Genomic DNA, 18,595 nt, shown 5'->3' on the forward strand with positions numbered 1-18,595 from the left:
TGCTCTGTGAGGGCTTCAGAGTTTTGTTTGAGAACATCATGGGTCAAACGGTATCATGAAAACCAAGGAACATACCAGTGAGGTCAGGAATAAAATTGTGGAGAAGAGTAAAGTAAAGTTACCTTATAAAAAAAATTGACCATACTTTGAACAGCTCATGAACCACTGTTCAATACATCATTCAAAATTGGAAGGGTGCAAATTGTCTCTTCAGAGAGAAAGAGGACTAGAACTCTAGCACCACCTATTGGAAGTAGCAATCCTAACAGTCACTGTCGACCCTTTAACGAGCCTTGTCACATGACTTAGGATAATAGCCAAACCAGAATCTCAATTTGCAGACACTGTGTTTCGGGGGACTGCCCCTCATCAGTGCGAAGTGGAGATCTGGTTTGGCTGATTGAGAGGCGTCTGACCGGGATCCAAGAAGTATCGTTTCTCCTTGCGGAGAGTGACATGATAAGCATGTCGAGGTGAGGAGACTTAAAGCCACAATGCTCCTCTGGGAAATATGCAAATTGTCTCTTCAGAGAGGAAGAGGACTAGAACTCTAGTGCCACCTATTGGATGTAGCAATCCTAACAGTCAATGTCGACCCTTTAACGAGCCTTGTCACATGACAAAATTGGAAGGGGTATGATACAACTGCAAACCTATCAAGACCTGGCTGTCTTCCAAAACTGACATCCCAAGCAAGGAGAACATTAATTAGAGAAGCAGCCAAGAGGCCCGTGGTCATTCTGGAGGAGCCTCAAAGATCCATAGCGCAGGTGAGAAAATCTGTCTACAGTACAATCATTAGACATGTAAGCCAGAAATCAGGTCTTCATGGAAGCATGGCAAAAAGAAAGCCAGCTATGAAAGCAAGCCATAAGAAGTCTTGTTTGCAGTGTGAAAAAAGCCATGTAGGGGACATAGCATGTGGAAGAAGGTGATCTGGTCAAATGATAGCAAAGTAGAACATTTTGGGGTTAAATGCAAAATGGTAAGTGTAGCGGAAAACTATCCCTGCAGTCACTGTGAATACACAATCCCTACCATCAAACAAGGTGGTGGCAGCATCATAGTGTTGGGATGCTTCTCTTCAACAAATATGCAAATTGCCTCTTCTGAGAAAAGAAGGACTTAACTCCATAGCGCCACCTGTTGAAATTAGCGATCCTACAAGTCACAATCAACTCTTTAACGAGTCGTGCAATATGACTTAGGATAAAAGCCAAATCAGTATCTCAATTCGCAGACACGGTGTTTCGGGCTGTTGGCCCTCGTCAGTGCGAAGCATGAGAACTGATTTGGCTAGGTGAGAGGCTCTGGACTGGGGTCTAAGGGGTAACGTTTCTCCTTATGGAGAGTGACATACCAGCTGGCTTGTCAAGGTAAGGAGACTTATTCGCCTTGCAATGCTCCTCTGGGAAATTAAATATGCAATTTGCCTCTTCTGAGAAAAAGAGGACTTAACTCTATAGCACCACCTGGTGGAAGTAGTGATCCTACAATCAACTCTTTAACGAGTCTGCGAATTGAGATACTGATTTGGCTTTTATCCTAAGTCATATTGCACGACTCGTTAAAGAGTTGAATGTGACTTGTAGGATCACTACTTCCACCAGGTGGCGCTATAGAGTTAAGTCCTCTTTTTCTCAGAAGAGGAAATTTGCATATTTAATTTCCCAGAGGAGCATTGCAAGGCGAATAAGTCTCCTTACCTTGACAAGCCAGCTGGTATGTCACTCTCCATAAGGAGAAACGTTACCCCTTAAACCCTTCTCTTCAGCAGAGACAGGCAAGCTGGTCAGAGTTGATGGGAAGATATATTGAGTGAAATATAGGGAAATCCAGGAGAAAAACACATTAGAGGAAAAAGATTTGAAAGTGGAACGTAGGTTAACCTTCCAGCAGAACAACGAGCATATCCATACTGCCAAAGCTGCAATTAAATGGTTTAGATTAAAGCACATTCATGTGTTTAAATGATCCAGTCAAAGTGCAGACCTGAATCCCATTGAGAATCTGAGGAATGACTTGAGAATTGCTGTTCACAGACGCTGTGCATCCAATCGCACAGTTCTAAAGACATTTTACAAAGAAGAATGGGCAAAAATTCCAGCCTTTATTTGGGCAAAGCTGACACATACATGCTTCCAAAGACTTGTTGCAGTAATTGCAATGAAGGGGGTCCTACAAAGCAGTGACTCAGGGGGACTGAACACAACTGCATGTCACAATTTTCAGATTTATATCTTTTAAAAAATTTAGAAAACCATGTATCATTTCCTTTACACTTCACAAATACTTGCTACTTAGTGTTGGCATATCACAGAAAGTCTCAATAAAATATATTTAAGTTTGTGTATGTAACCTGGTAAAATGTAGAAAGGTACATAAGGTATGAATACTTTTTCAAGAAACTATATATCTATAAGAGGTCAAGAGGATGTAATAAAAGCTTGTATTTATATTTCACCTTTTTTCAGTTTGTATTAGAAATTGCTCTGCTTTTTCCACATCTTTTTCTTTGAAATTTTGACACATATAAAGTGACTCGATGAATCCAATAAATTCTGGAATAGACATCGGAACCTTCTGCAACATTTCGGTGATACTGTAACAGAAGAGATGTTTATAAAACATTTTATCTGGCAAAGTACACAATTAAATATTTTTACATATACTGTATTAACAATGGTAAGAACAAGAAAACAATATTTTTGTATCGGCGGACAAAGAACTAGGTGCAGTTGTAAGCCGTGGTCCGAGGTGGGCTCCCCAGGATACAGCAAATCCTTGGACAAGGAAAGCAGTAAACACTAACATTTTAAAATTAACTTTTAATGTTAAACTCAGACTTGTTACGCTTCCACCAACCAACAAAATGTTACAGGACAATTCAGAAATGATCGGGGCCACTGTGCTGCATCACTCAGTAGGCACAGAAATGTTGACTACGTTACTATAATTTACCTAATTATGCACCTGCCTAGTGCAACTACTGAGCATTTACCTGGAAAACTCTAATAGTCAAATGAATCCCAGGGATGGCCTATTGGTGATGCAGCATGGCAGCTTACAAACTTAACAAAACAACTCTAAACTCATTAGGTAGAACACAGCTATTGAATTACAGTGGGGAAAAAAGTATTTAGTCAATTGTGCAAGTTCTCCCACTTAAAAAGATGAGAGAAGCCTATAATTGACATTATAGGTAGACCACATCTATGAGAGTCAAAATGAGAAAACGATATAAATACCCTTTCATCCAATTGAGAAAGAGGGAAAAAATGTTTAGTAGAAATAAAGTTTAAAATATAACAGTAAGATCGAATGTCATAAAAAAATAACAGAATTTGTATAATAATACTCTGGACTAGAGTTGAGCGACTTTTACTTTTTTAGGATCGAGTCGGGTTTCGCGAAATCCGACTTTGTCAAAAGTTGGGTCGGGTGAAATCGGCCAATTATTGCGAAAAGTCGGGAGCCGACTGAAACACGAAACCCAAGGCAAGTCAATGGGGAATCAAAGTCGGCAGTGAGTGGAGGACAGGAAAACACCTACAGTGCCTATTTTAATGCCAAAAACATCAATTCGTATTACTGAAGCTTGTCAATCTTAATTTACTTTATAATATTAGTTAGGCATTGAAAACTGGGGGTCATTTGGCTAACGTTGTAGGGGGGTCGGGCTGGCTCAAGATTTTCGTGGGCCCAGGAAACGCGGAATACTTCACGGCGGTGGAGCAGGGAGAGGTAAGTTTTTAAACTTTGCAAGTGCTGTGATCCTGAGCAAGCAGGGGGGCCTACTCGTTGGCAGTGGCACTGGCACGGGTCCCCTCATAGTACAGCGGTGTGTTTGACGGCTGGTGGCGCCTCCCACTGCCAGAGACACTTTTGCGTACTATGGGGGACCCTGTGCCAGTGACGTCGCCAACGAGTATGCCCCCCTCCTGATGAAGGAACCTGCACTTTCATCTGCACCTTCCTCTTTGTCCCCGTGTAAGGTGGTATAGTATGCGTGAAGGGGAACCTGACTTTCAGCAGGGTCAGATTCTGGCTGTGTAGAGTGCAAGGGGAATGTAGTTGTCTGGGTCAATGTACCAGCAGACTCATCTAGCAGTGGCTGGGCAATGGGCAGGATGAGGAGGAAACACAGATATAGGCCCAAATAATAAAGTAGGCTAAATGCAGTTCAAAATTGGTAACAGGACTAAACAGGCGGCATTGCTTTGTTCAGTGGATGAAAACTGTAATGAGGGGCAGACACAGTTAGTAGGCCCAGATACTAAAGTAGGCTAAATGCAGTTAAAAATTGGTAACAGGACTAAACAGGCGGCATTGCTTTGTTCAGTGGAGGAAAACTGTAATGAGTGGCAGACACAGTTAGTAGGCCCAAATACGAAAGTAGGATAAATGCAGTTCAAAATTGGTAACAGAACTAAACAGGCAACATAGCTTTGTTCAGTGGAGGACAACTGTAATGAGTGGTGCAGACACAGTTTGTAGGCCCACAATACAAAAGTAGGCTAAAAGCAGTTCAAAATTGGTCACATGACTAAACAGGCGGTATTGCTTTGTTCAGTGGAGGACAACTGTAATGAGGGGCAGACACAGTTAGTAGGTCCAAAAAAGTAAGTAGGCTAAATGCAGTTCAAAATTGCTAACAGGACTAAACTGGCGGCATTGCTTTCTTCAGCGGAGGACAACTGTAATGAGAGGCTGACACAGTTAGTAGGTCCAAAAAAGTAAGTGGGCTAAATGCAGTTCAAAATTTCTAACAGGACTAAACTGGCGGCATTGCTTTGTTCAGCGGAGGACAACTGTAATGAGTGGCTGACACAGTTAGTAGGCCCAAATAATAAAGTGGGCTAAATGTCTTCCAAAAAAAGTTCATAAATTAACAGATGGCATAGCTAGGTACAGGGGTGGGCTCCTCTGCTGAGTAGTAGACAGCGGTAGTAGGCGCAAAGTATTAACTTGTCTAAATGGAGGCCAGGGCCCCTGTATATTTTAACTATCATCTATCATTTCAACAAATTTGTATTGGCAGTGCCATTGAAGGATTTAACAGCACAGACTACACAGTGGTGGAGCAGGGAGCGGTACGTATTGCAAGTGGTAGAGCACTGTTTGAGCTGGGGGGAACACTCTCTTGTGGGCGGCGGTATTGGCACAGGGCCCCTCATATTACGACGGTGTGTCTGACGTTGGTTGTGAACTACCACCATCAGGAACACTTCATGTTGAGGGAGCCAGTGCCGTCGCCCAAGAGTGGGCACACCTACCTGTCCAGGTAAATGGCACTCGAATGGGTGCTTGCACCAAATGGTGACCACGGCCTTGTGGGGGGAGTCAGCTAATTTAGGGAGGTATAAAAATGGCCTATAGTGGACATTCAGCAGCTGCAAATGGAGGAATTGGAGCAGTCAGTAAGAGGAGGCCAAAAGCAAGACATTTTTCAGGCAAGCTACATGTCAGCAGGGGAAGGTGGGGCAAAATAATTTGAAATCCATGATTAGTTCATTTTAATGAAGGTTAGATCATCAACATTTCGTGTAGCCAGACGTGTCCTTTTTTCGGTCAGTATTGAACCAGCAGCAGTGAAGACTCTTTCTGATAGCACACTAGCAGCAGGGCAAGCGAGCTCCTGTAATGTATATTCTGCCAATTCAGGCCAGGTGTCTATTTTAGATGCCCAGTAATCAAATGGGAATGACCTGTGAGGGAGAACATCGAAAAGGGAGGAAAAATAGTTCGTAACCATACTGGACAAATGCTGTCTCCTGTCACTTTGAATCGATGCAGCAGTACCTGTCGTGTCTACGGTCATTGCGAAATCACTCCACAACCTGGTCATAAAACCTCTCTGTCCAACGTCACTTGGAATATGTGCACCTCTAACACCTCTGCCATGTTGCCCCCTACAGCACATGTGAGAACCATCACCGCCACTGTGTGCTGGGAATGCCTGAACCAAATGGTCTATAAGAGTTGTTTGTTTGTTAGCCAATATTTGCTCAAGGTTCTCATGTGGCATGATATTTTGTAATTTTCCTTTATATCGTGGATCCAGGAGGCAGGCCAACCAGTAATCGTCATAGGTCATCATTTTGATAATGCGGGGGTCCCTTTTTAGGATACGCAAGGCTTACTCAGCCATGTGGGCCAATGTTCCAGGTGTCAATTCACTGCTTGTGCTGGCTTGAGGAGCACTTTCTTGCAAATCAACATCACTTGTGTCCCGCAAAAACCCTGTACCTGACCTTGCAACGCCACCAGTTTCCATTGCCCCCTTAGAAGCATCCTCCTCCCATAAATATTCAATCCCCATCATCCTCCTTCTCCTCCTCTTCGTCCACCACCTCGTCCAGGGGAGTTCCCCGAGCAGACAATGGCTGACTGTCATCAAGGCTTCCCTCCTCCAAAACGTGGCTGGAAGATATACGCCAAACTAACTGGAACTGACGTAGATCCACTTTGTGACAATTCGCATCTCCCTTTTTTGGCAGGAAGACTGCACCAAAACTCAGGCCCAGTGTATAACACTACACAATGTAAGTGGCAGAACGTGGCTGGAAGACATATGCCAAACTAACAGAACTGACGTAGATCCACTTTGTGACAATTTGAATCTCCCTTTTTTTGGGGGGGAGACTGCACCAAAACTGAGGCCCAGTGTATAACACTACACAATGTAAGTGGCAGGACGTGGCTGGCTGATATACGCCAAACTAACAGAACTGACATAGATCTACTTTGTGACAATTTGAATCTCCCTTTTTTTTTGGGGGGGGGACACTGCACCAAAACTCAGGCCCAGTGTATAACACCACAATGTAAGTGGCAGAACGTGGTTGGCTGATATACGCCAAACTAACAGAACTGACGTAGATCCACTTTGTGACAATTTGAATCTCCCTTTTTTGGGGGGGAGACTGCACCAAAACTTTATGAAACCCGACTTTGCCGAAAGTCGGCGATTTTTGAATTTTTCCAATTCGTTTCGCTCAACCCTACTCTGGACCAATGAAGAGTTCATATAGTCCAAGAATATCTGAATGAAGCAATTGGTGCACAAAATTCTTAAGTTTTGCAAAGTCACATATCAAACTGAAGAAAGTGCATAGTGCTGAAGTTACTTTTCTTTCACCTGCTAGAGGCGATGTTGCAGTCTGAATCAAAGGGTTTCCACTCAAGTCCTCCTCCATAGAAATTGTAGCAGCAGCTCAGGAATAAATGTTCTTTGGGATTGCTGTCCCGGCCGGTGACACACGCTCCCTGGGCCTTCTCTCCCAGGGTGCGCGAGTGTGGTAAACTCACGGTCAAAACCTGCAGTGCAGCAATCAGCTGGCAGGACCTTGTGTGAAGTCACACAAGGTCCTCCTGCCTTGCTTTATTTCTATTAAACATTTTTTCCCTCTTTCTCAATTGAATGAAAGGGTATTTATGGTGCAGACTTTGGTATAATTGACTTTGGTTTATGACAACGTTGTGGTATTATAGAAAAAAATGAGGTGCTCACTGTTTAGTTGGTGCTCAGGAGAAAAAAGTAGAACATCCAAGAAGATAACTCCGGCACACAATAGAAATCAAATGCAATTTCATGAAAGTTTATTGAAAAATTTCCAAACGTTGAAAATGACGTATTCAAATGACCCGCACCACGGACCTCCCTTAGCCGGATCACCACCACTGATACATGTACAGATTTACTTGAAAAAGGCTCATAAGCCGAAACGTCGAAAATTACCTGTGGAATGATGGATATTATTATTCTTTTTTTCTAATATGTGTGCGGTGAATTTATGTCATTTGAATACGTCATTTTCAACGTTTGGAAATTTTTCAATAAACTTTCATGAAATTGCATTTGATTTCTATTGTGTGCTGGAGTTATCTTCTTGAACGTTGTGGTATTGTCCTGTTTGCAGCTAATATCCTTTTCTCATTGATTACACTAGCGCTTACCTATAGATTTATTCTCGATATGTAAAAACTTACTGTTTCTTGTCTTTTAGTGGAATCGCCTCATAGATGTTTTGGTACTGACAAATCATTTCATCATTTGAATTATCACCATGGTCAAACAAAGTAACCCATGCCTGCAAAAAAAAGTTTTCATAAAAATGTGGTTATTAGCTATATTTGTTGACATAGTTTGGGTTCCGCATCCTCACTAAGCAATAGGTTTCTGAGATCACCACTTTTTTCACTGGTCCTTCTCTTTTGTGATTCCTGCTAAAGATTTGGCTTTTTCCTGACTACATTTTTCTGGTCACTGCTTGCATGATGACAGATTATTATCTGTAAAGTCTTATAAATAGTCCCATGGAAGTGATTTTTTTTTCATTCATATTAACCTTCTGGACTATCTCTATTCTTCCATACACAGCACTTACTTGACATACACATTTTTTCCACCTCCCCTGTATGCACTAATAAGGGGTTGTCTAGTAGTTAATACCCCTTTTAAAAACATTTTGTTTTTACATACAAACTTTTTTTTGTACACAAACTGCCATTATGTGGCCGGTGTCACACTTGCAACTGAAATGAGAGAAATTAGCGCAAGTCTCTTGCCTCACTGCCCAGCACTGCCACTAGCGGTTCGGACCGGAGCGTTCAGCTGCATAGAAATACATGCAGCCGCACACTCTGATCTCTTGTGCTGGCGGCAGTGCCGGGTATTGAGGCAAGAGACTCGTGCTAGTTTCTCACATTTCAGATGCAAGTTTGACACCGGCCTTTGAATGATTCTTCAGCCGTGGCTCATACACTACATTTGAACACTGATCTCCAACTATGTCAACTCAGTGGTCCCACCATTTATGCAGGTCTTGTGTCAGGCCAACAATCTTTTAGATGGCCAGGGCTCTGACTCAGCAGTGAACCCTATTTTAACAAATCCTTAAAATTGCGGTACACAACAAACTTATTTGGGCTGAATTGTGAGCCTGTGACTTGCTACTTGAGTGTATTTGTTAAAGAATAATTCACAAATGACGTGCTAAATCTTAGTAACAAAAAGTTTAGTACGTAGTATACCGTAATTACAAAAATTGCACTTGAAAGTGGAAGTGAGTATGTTCTGTGTAGACAAAACTGTGGACCTTGTTCAGGTGAGCCTAGGAAACCTCAGTATAAGATCCCTTTCACACGTCTGCTTAAAAAAAAGTACACGTGAGAAGTTTTGTTTTTACTATCTGTGTCGTTTTCTGTTGGCTGTCCATGTGTACGTGTGTACAATCCCTGTGTAAGTTGTGTACCCTCCGTGTGACACCCAAATGACATCCATGTGCACGTGCTATCATCTGTGTGACATCAAAGTGCCGTTCGTGTTACACGCACCAGAATAGGATACAGAATAGAAATTACAGATTCTAGGTATTAAAGATATGCAAAAATATAGACAAGCAGCATTCAAAACCAGCATAATTGAACTATACTATTCAAAAGGATAAGAGTATAAATACTACAAACATTATATCCAAATTACATCAGTAAGTTACCTCTTTCACAACCACATTTAGGTCATGAGACAAATGTTTGTATTCAAGCTCAAACAATGGTACAAAACCGTGGAAAGCCAAGCATCCTCTCGTCTTCAGCACTCGAACTGATTCATTGATAAACTTGTCTAATGTGAACCAATGGGCAGCAAGTCCAGAATGTACCAGGTCCACAGAAGCATCTTTCAGTGGTAACTTCTCAGCCGGAGCCATCCTACACAAGACAAATGATTACCAGTGTCACTTATACCATCTAATCCTCTCATTACACCAACAAAATTAGGAAATCCAGTTTAGTACCCACATGTACGACACATTATTTGCCATAGTAATTTTTTTTGCCACACTAATTTGAGATTCACTGACATCTAGTCCAAGGACCTTCTTGAAGTGAGGAGCTAGAGGTAAAGTGTAACATCCAGTCCCACAGCCAACATCCAGCGCCATTTCAAGGGGCCGCCCATTTGTCTAAAACAAAATGAGAATATACCCTTAAATAAGTAAATAAGTAAATGGTAAGAGTATATGTAAATATCACAGGATACTTGGTTGCCACTATTTTGACAAAAAAGGTGTAAAAGGCATCCCACCGTGACAAAGGTGTACCAAATTGGGACGGTCCTATCCTGTCTCTTGTATTAAAACCTAACCTTGTGTTAGCTGACTGACCTCAATGTGAAGGGCAGAGCAAGGACAGGGACCCGACTGTTCAGACACCTATCCATGGGAAGCTATATAGAAGAAATGCCTAGCTCAGAAGGGGGACCATGCCCCTTTTTGTATAAAGTGAAAGAAACAATAGCAAAACCAAAGAATTGAGCTTGAACATAAGTTGGTATACAAGCAGCTTGTAAGAGCAGGTTCAAGCTGTGGTCATTTCATGCTATGGACTGTGGGGAGGCTTGAGCGTATTTGTCAGAAAGCCTAAAGGGATCGAATGAGAATCCTGAAGTGTGATGCGCACTGTTGTGAATTCTGCTCTTGGGTTCCCTCCAGTGGTTGTAGGTGGGAATGCAGTTGTTTCTGAGTCACAGTCCTGGCCAGGTGTATCTGCTGATTACAATTCTGACTTGAATATTTAGGTCTGCAGGATTCATTAGCCCTTGCCAGTTGTCAATATTCCTTGTGAAGTGTTGGATCACTTTCTGGCTTCTCCTGCTAGCTGCCAAATTCAGCAAAGATAAGTGTTTGGTTTTTTGTGTCTGTGGCACACTGCTGTGTGCTTGTTTTTGTTTGTATTCCTGCTCTGATTGTAGGATTCGCTAGAGTTGCAGATATACGCTCCTACATCTTTAGTTAGATGTAGGAAGTTTTTGTATATTCTGCTGTGGATATTTTTGAAGGGTTTTAAAACTGACAGCACAGAACTCTGTCCTATCCTGTCCTATTTAGTTAGAGTGGCCTCCTGTGCTAAATCCGGTTTTTCTGCCTGTGTATGTTTTTTCCTCTCCGACTCACTGCCAATATTTGTGGGGGGCTGTCTATCCTTTGGGGATCTGCTCTGAGGCAAGAAAGTATTCCTATTTCCATCTTTAGGGGTATTTAGTCCTCCGGCTGTGATGAGGTGTCTAGGATTGTTAGGTACACTCCACGGCTACTTCTAGTTGTGGTGTTAAGTTCAAGATTGCAGTCAGTATAGTGACCACCTTCTCCAGTGAAAGTTCTCATGCTGCTCCAAGGTCACCGGATCAGAACAGTACAACTGGCCAACAATGAGTTAAATGCATCTCAGAAGAAGGGAAGAAAGGTCTTCAGCCATTTTTTTTTCTCCAGTCTGTTTTGTGTTCTCTTCCCTCTTATTATCTGGGTGGCTGAGGAGCCTGGTGCAAGCATGAATGTTCAGGAATTAGCTTCTCGTGTAGACCAGCTTGCTGCTAGGGTGCAGGGTATTTCTGATTATATTATTCAGACTCCTGCTTTAGAACCGAAGATTCCTACTCCTGATTTGTTTTCTGGTGACAGGTCCAAATTTTTGAGTTTTAAAAACAACTGTAAACTGTTTTTTGCTCTGAGACCTCGATCCTCTGGTGATTCCATTCAGCAGGTAAAAATCGTAATCTCCCTGCTGCGTGGCGACCCGCAGGATTGGGCGTTTTTCCTGGAATCTGGGAATCCGACTTTGCTTAATATTAACTCCTTTTTTCAGGCTTTGGGATTATTATATGATGAACCTAATTCTGTGGATCAAGCTGAGAAGACCTTGTTGGCCCTGTCTCAGGGTCAAGAGGCGGCAGAATTGTATTGTCAGAAATTCAGAAAATGGTCTGTGTTGACTAAATGGAATAATGATGCTTTGGCGGCAATTTTCAGAAGGGGGCTTTCTGAATCCGTTAAAGATGTTATGGTGGGGTTTCCTGTTGTGAATTCTGTGGCAGAGCTCCCTCTTGTGGTCACAAGTGGTACTTCGGCTGATTCTCTCTGTGAGCTTCTGTTGGTGGAGGAAAGTGGTACTGCGGCTTCTGAGTTTCCTTCCTCAGGTGATGTGGTGAAGTCGTTAGGTGCTGCTCTATTTAACTCCACCTAGTGCTTTGATCCTGGCCTCCAGTCAATGTTCTAGTATTGGACCTGTTTCCTCCTGGATCGTTCCTGTGGCCTGCTGCTCTGCATAGCTAAGTTCTGCTTTGCTATTTTGTTTGCTGTTTTTTCTGTCCAGCTGGTATATTTGTTTTTTCCTGCTTGCTGGAAGCTCTGGGACGCAGAGGGTGTACCTCCATGCCGTTAGTTCGGTACGGAGGGTCTTTTTGCCCCCTTTGTGTGGTTTTTGTGGGGTTTTGTGTTGACCGCAAAGTTATCTTTCCTATCCTCCCTCTGTTCAGAAAGTTGGGCCTCACTTTGCTAAATCTATTTCATCTCTACGTTTGTCTTTTCATCTTAACTCACAGTCATTATATGTGGGGGCTGCCTTTTCCTTTGGGGTATTTCTCTGAGGCAAGGTAGGCTTATTTTCTATCTTCAGGCTAGCTAGTTTCTCAGGCTGTGCCGAGTTGCATAGGGAGCGTTAGGCGCAATCCACGGCTGCCTCTAGTGTTGTTGGAGAGGATTAGGGATTGCGGTCAGCAGAGTTCCCACGTCTCAGAGCTCGTTCAATGTTTTTGGGTTATTGTCAGGTCACTGTATGTGCTCTGACCTCTATGTCCATTGTGGTACTGAATTACCTTATTCACAACAGTTTCCCACGCCTTCCAGTCTGAGTGATTCTATGTCTCTGGCCATTCAGATTGACCGGCGCTTGCGGGAGCGCAGAACTGTGCGCGCTGTGACGTTATCCTCAGAGCATATTCCTGAGCCTATGCAGTGTGATAGAATTCTGTCTAGAATGGAACGACAAGGTTTCAGATGTCAAAATAGGTTGTGTTATTATTGTGGCGACGCTTCTCATGTCATTTCTGTCTGCCCTAAGTGGACAAAGAGGATCGCCAGTTCAATTACCATCAGTACTGTATAACCTAAATTTTTGTTATCTGTGTCCTTGATCTGCTCATTGTCATCATTTTCTGTCATGGCGTTTGTGGATTCAGGCGCCGCCTTGAATTTAATGGACTTTGAGTTTGCCCAGCATTGTGGTTTTCCCTTGCAGCCTTTGCAGAACCTTATTCCTTTAAGACGCATTGATGCTACACCCTTGGCTAAAAATAAGCCCCAGTTTTGGACACAGGTGACCATGCGCATGGCGCCAGCCCATCAGGAAGATTGTCGATTTCTGGTGTTGCATAACTTGCATGATGCTATCGTGCTGGGTTTTCCTTGGTTGCAGGTACATAATCCTGTGTTGGATTGGAAGTCCATGTCTGTGACTAGTTGGGGTTGTCAGGGGGTTCATAATGATGTTCCTTTGATGTCAATCTCCTCTTCTTCCTTTTTCTGAAATTCCAGAGTTTTTGTCTGATTTTCAGGATGTATTCGATGAGCCCAAGTCCAGTTTCCTTCCACCGCACAGGGACTGCGATTGTGCTATTGACTTGATTCCAGGCTGTAAGTTTCCTAAGGGTCGACTTTTCAACCTGTCTGTGCCTGAACATACCGCCATGCGGAGCTATATTAAGGAGTCTTTGGAGAAAGGGCATATTCGACCATCTTCTTCACCATTGGGAGCGGGGTTCTTTTTTGTTGCAAAAAAAGATGGTTCCTTGAGACCCTGTATAGATTATTGCCTCTTGAATAAGATCACGGTCAAGTTTAAATACCCTTTACCTTTGCTTTCCGATTTGTTTGCTAGGATTAAGGGAGTTAGTTGGTTTACTAAGATTGACCTTCGAGGAGCATATAATCTTGTTCGTATTAAGCAGGGTGATGAATGGAAAACTGCGTTTAACACGCCTGAAGGCCATTTTGAATACCTTGTGATGCCATTGGGACTCTCTAATGCCCCATCTGTTTTTCAGTCCTTCATGCATGATATCTTCCGGACTTATCTTGATAAATTCTTGATTGTATATTTGGACGATATTTTGATTTTTTCCGATGATTGGGAGTCTCATCTGCAACAGGTCAGGATGGTATTTCAGATCCTTCGTGACAATGCTTTGTTTGTGAAAGGGTCTAAGTGTCTCTTTGGGGTGCAGAAGGTTTCTTTTTTGGGCTTTATTTTTTCTCCCTCGTTTATAGAGATGGATCCGGTTAAGGTTCAGGCCATTGATGATTGGATTCAGCCCACATCCATGAAGAGCCTTCAGAAATTTTTGGGTTTTGCAAATTTTTATTGCCGTTTCATTGCTAATTTTTCCAGCGTGGTTAAACCCTTGACCGATTTGACGAAGAAAGGCGCTGATGTGGCGAATTGGTCCTCTGTGGCTGTCTCTGCCTTTCAGGAGCTTAAACGTCGATTTACTTCTGCTCCGGTGTTGCACCAACCGGATGTTTCTCTTCAGTTTCAGGTTGAGGTTGACGCTTCTGAGATTGGGGCAGGGGCCGTTTTGTCTCAGAGGGATCCTGTTGGTTCCTTAATGAAACTGTGTGCCTTCTTTTCCCGTAAGTTTTCGCCTGCTGAACGCAATTATGATGTCGGCAATTGGGTGTTGTTGGCTATGAAGTGGGCGTTTGAGGAGTGGCGACATTGGCTTGAGGGAGCTAAGCACCGTATTGTGGTCTTGACCGATCATAAGAATTTGATTTACCTCGAGTCTGCTAAACAGCTGAATCCTAGACAGGCTTGATGGTCTTTGTTTTTTTCCCATTTTGATTTTGTGGTCTCGTGCCTTCCGGGTTCTAAGAATATTAAGGCTGATGCCCTCTCTAGGAGTTTTTTGCCTGATTCTCCTGAGGTCTTAGAGCCGGTCGGTATTCTGAAAGAGGGGGTGGTCCTTTCTGCCATTTCCCCTGATTTACGGTTCTTCAGGAATTTCAGGCTGACAAACCTGACCGCTGTCCTCTGGGGAAACTGTTTGTTCCTGACAGATGGACTAGTAGAGTGATTTCTGAGGTTCACTGTTCCGTGTTGGCTGGTCATCCTGGCATTTTTGGTACCAGAGATTTGGTTGGTAGGTCCTTTTGGTGGCCTTCATTGTCGCGTGATGTGCGTTCTTTTGTGCAGTCCTGTGGGACTTGTGCGTGGGCCAAGCCTTGTTGTTCCCGTGCTAGTGGGTTGCTTTTGCCATTGCCAGTCCGTGAGAGGCCCTGGACGCATATTTCGATGGATTTTAGTTCTGATCTTCCGGTCTCCCAGAAGATGTCTGTTATCTGCGTTGTTTGTGACCGGTTCTCTAAGATGGTTCATTTGGTGCCTTTGCCTAAATTGCCTTCCTCCTCAGATTTGGTTCCGTTGTTTTTTCAGCATGTGGTTCGTTTGCATGGTATTCCGGAGAATATTGTGTCCGACAGAGGTTCCCAGTTTGTTTCTAGGTTTTGGCGGGCCTTTTGTGCTAGGCTGGGCATTGATTTGTCTTTTTCTTCTGCATTTCATCCTCAGACAAATGGCCAGACTGAGCGAACTAATCAGACTTTGGAGACTTATTTGAGATGCTTTGTGTCTGCTGATCAGGATGATTGGGTGGCTTTCTTGCCATTGGCCGAGTTTGCCCTTAATAATCGGGCTAGTTCGGCTACCTTGGTTTCACCTTTCTTTTGTAATTTTGTTTTTCATCCTTGTTTTTCTTCTGGGCAGGTTGAGCCTTCTGACTGTCCTGGTGTGGATTCTGTGGTGGACAGGTTGCAGCAGATTTGGACTCATGTGGTGGACAATTTGGTGTTGTCTCAAGAGGAGGCTCAACGTTTTGCTAATCGTCATCGGTGTGTTGGTTCCCGGCTTCGGGTTGGGGATCTGGTCTGGTTGTCTTCCCATCATGTTCCTATGAAGGTTTCTTCTCCTAAGTTTAAGCCTCGGTTTATTGGTCCTTATAGGATTTCTGAGATTATTAATCCGGTGTCTTTTCAACTGGTGCTTCCGGCCTCTTTTGCTATCCATAATGTCTTCCATAGATCTTTGTTGCGGAAATATGTGGAGCCCGTTGTTCCCTCTGTTGATCCTCCGGCCCCTGTGTTGATTGAGGGGGAGTTGGAATATGTTGTTGAGAAGATTTTGGATTCCCGTTTTTCGAGGCGGAAGCTTCAGTACCTGGTCAAATGGAAGGGTTATGGCCAGGAGGATAATTCCTGGGTTTTTGCCTCTGATGTCCGTGCTGCTGATTTGGTCCGTGCCTTTCATCTGGCTCATCCTGATCGTCCTGGGGGCCCTCGTGAAGGTTCGGTGACCCGTCCTCAAGGGGGGTACTGTTATGAATTCTGCTCTTGGGTTCCCTCCAGTGGTTGTAGGTGGGAATGCAGTTGTCTCTGAGTCGCAGTCCTGGCCAGGTGTATCTGCTGATTACATGTCTGACTGGGATATTTAGGTGTGCAGGATTCATTAGCCCTTGCCAGTTGTCAATGTTCCTTGTGAAGTGTTGGATCACTTTCTGGCTTCTCCTGCTAGCTGCCAAATTCAGCAAAGATAAGTGTTTGGTTTTTTGTGTCTGTGGCACACTGCTGTGTGCTTTTTTTGTTTGTATTCCTGCTCTGATTGTAGGATTCGCTGGAGTTGCAGATATACGCTCCTACATCTTTAGTTAGATGTAGGAAGTTTTTGTATATTCTGCTGTGGATATTTTTGAAAGGTTTTAATACTGACCGTACAGAACTCTGTCCTATCCTGTCCTATTTAGCTAGAGTGGCCTCCTGTGCTAAATCCTGTTTTTCTGCCTGTGTATGTTTTTTCCTCTCTGACTCACCGCCAATATTTGTGGGGGGCTGTCTATCCTTTGGGGATCTGCTCTGAGGCAAGATAGTATTCCTATTTCCATCTTTAGGGGTATTTAGTCCTCCGGCTGTGATGAGGTGTCTAGGATTGTTAGGTACACTCCACGGCTACTTCTAGTTGTGGTGTTAAGTTCAGGATTGCGGTCAGTATAGTGACCACCTTCTCCAGTGAAAGTTCTCATGCTGCTCCAAGGTCACCGGATCATAACAGCGCACATTGCTTATTTGTGACTTGCAGATTTTGTGCAGATTCAAGTCTGAAGCATGCCAATTCTTTCACCATTTTGCTGCATTTTTAACCCATCTTCCTTTTTTCACAAATTCAGGTGCTTCACAGCAACTGAAGCAGTGTGGAAGGACAATGAATATTTTTCCCTTTTTTCACAAAAATTTTACTTCAGCTCCAAATTTTTTATTTGAACAAAGGTAGGAAGAAAACAGAACCTAAACTATATTGTGCAATTTCTCCTGAATACGCTGATATCCCAATATGTGGGGGAAAACCACTGTTTGGTTGCACGGCAGGGTTCGGAAGGTAAGGAGCACCGTCTGATTTTTTGAAACCAAAAAAGGAATTGAGAGCGGACATCACGTCGCGTTTAGAGAGCCCCTTATGTGCCTAAACAGTGGAAACCCCCAACAAGTGACCCCATTGTGGAAACTAGACACCTTAAGGAATGTATTTAGATGTGTCATGAGCACCTGGAACCTCCAGGTGTTTCACAGAGGTTTGTAACATAGAGCTATGAAAATAAGAAAAATCACATTTTACCCACAAAAATGTACTTTTAGCCCAATTGTTTTATTTTCACAAGGGTAACAGGAGAGAATGGACTCCAGAATTTGTTGTACATTTTCTACTGAGCATTCTGATGCCCCATATGTGGGAGAATACTACTATTTGGGAGCATGCCAGGGCTCAGAAGGAATGGAGCATAGCTTGACTTTTTGAATGCAAAAACGGCTGAAATGGAGAACGGATGCCATGTCTCATTTAAAGGGCCCTTGATGTGCCTAAACAGTGGAAGCCCCCCACAATTGATCCCATTTTAGAAACTAGACCTCTTAGGGAACTTATTTAGATGTGTCATGAGCACCTTGAACCCCCCAAGTGTTTCACAGAATTTTATAACGTAGATCTGTAAAAAAAATGTTTTATTTTCACAAGGGTGACAGGAGAAAATGGACCCAAACATTTATTGTACAAGTTCTCCTGAGTATGTTGATACCCCATATGTGGAGGAAAACCACTTTTTGAACCCACGGCAGGGCTGTGAAAGAAAGGAGTGACGTTTTGGAATGCAGACTTTGATGGACTGGTCTGCAGGTGTCATGTCTCGTATGGAGATCCCCTGATGTGCCTAAACAGTGAAAACCCATCAAGAGTGACCCCGTTTTGGAAACTATATCCCTCAAGGATTTTATCCAGGTGTATAGTGAGCATTTTGAACTCACAAGTATTACACAGAATTTTCTAAAATTCTTTTTCACAAAAATGTTGTTTTAGCCCCAAATGTGTAATTTTTACAATGAATAATGGAGAAAATGAACCCCATAAATTGTTTCACAATTGTCCAGGAAGCAACTATACCCAATAAGTTGTCAAAAAATTCTGCTTGGGCACACGGCAGGGCTGCAAAAGAGGTCTATTTGCCTGGAATAGATTGTGAATGTTATGTAGCATTTGAAGACCCCATGACATGTGAAACAGCAGAAACCACCAACAATTGACCCCATTTTGGAAATTAGACCCCTCAAGGTCTTAATCTAGGGTTGCAATGAGTATTTTGAACCCATAGGTGTCTCACAGAATTTTATAATATTGAGACATGGGAATATAACATTTTAGTGGTAAAAATTTAATTTTT

At 43.1% G+C, this 18,595-nt stretch overlaps 1 protein-coding gene across 2 annotated transcripts in view; it reads right to left on the reverse strand.

Annotated features, from left to right (window-relative positions):
- LOC138644709 (putative methyltransferase DDB_G0268948) overlaps window positions 1-18,595 on the reverse strand; it is a 103,722-nt gene that overhangs the window by 53,698 nt on the left and 31,429 nt on the right. For both annotated transcript variants that reach the window (XM_069733393.1, XM_069733392.1), the window contains exons 3-6: window positions 9,805-9,968; window positions 9,501-9,714; window positions 7,993-8,093; window positions 2,465-2,602 (exon numbers count right to left, since the gene is read on the reverse strand). In XM_069733393.1, coding sequence (XP_069589494.1) covers window positions 2,465-2,602; window positions 7,993-8,093; window positions 9,501-9,714; window positions 9,805-9,968 — 617 coding nt within the window. The remainder of the gene's footprint in view (window positions 1-2,464; window positions 2,603-7,992; window positions 8,094-9,500; window positions 9,715-9,804; window positions 9,969-18,595) is intronic.

This window comes from Ranitomeya imitator, chromosome 7 (genome assembly GCF_032444005.1).
Source record: "Ranitomeya imitator isolate aRanImi1 chromosome 7, aRanImi1.pri, whole genome shotgun sequence".
In the NCBI taxonomy this organism is placed as follows: domain Eukaryota; kingdom Metazoa; phylum Chordata; class Amphibia; order Anura; family Dendrobatidae; genus Ranitomeya; species Ranitomeya imitator.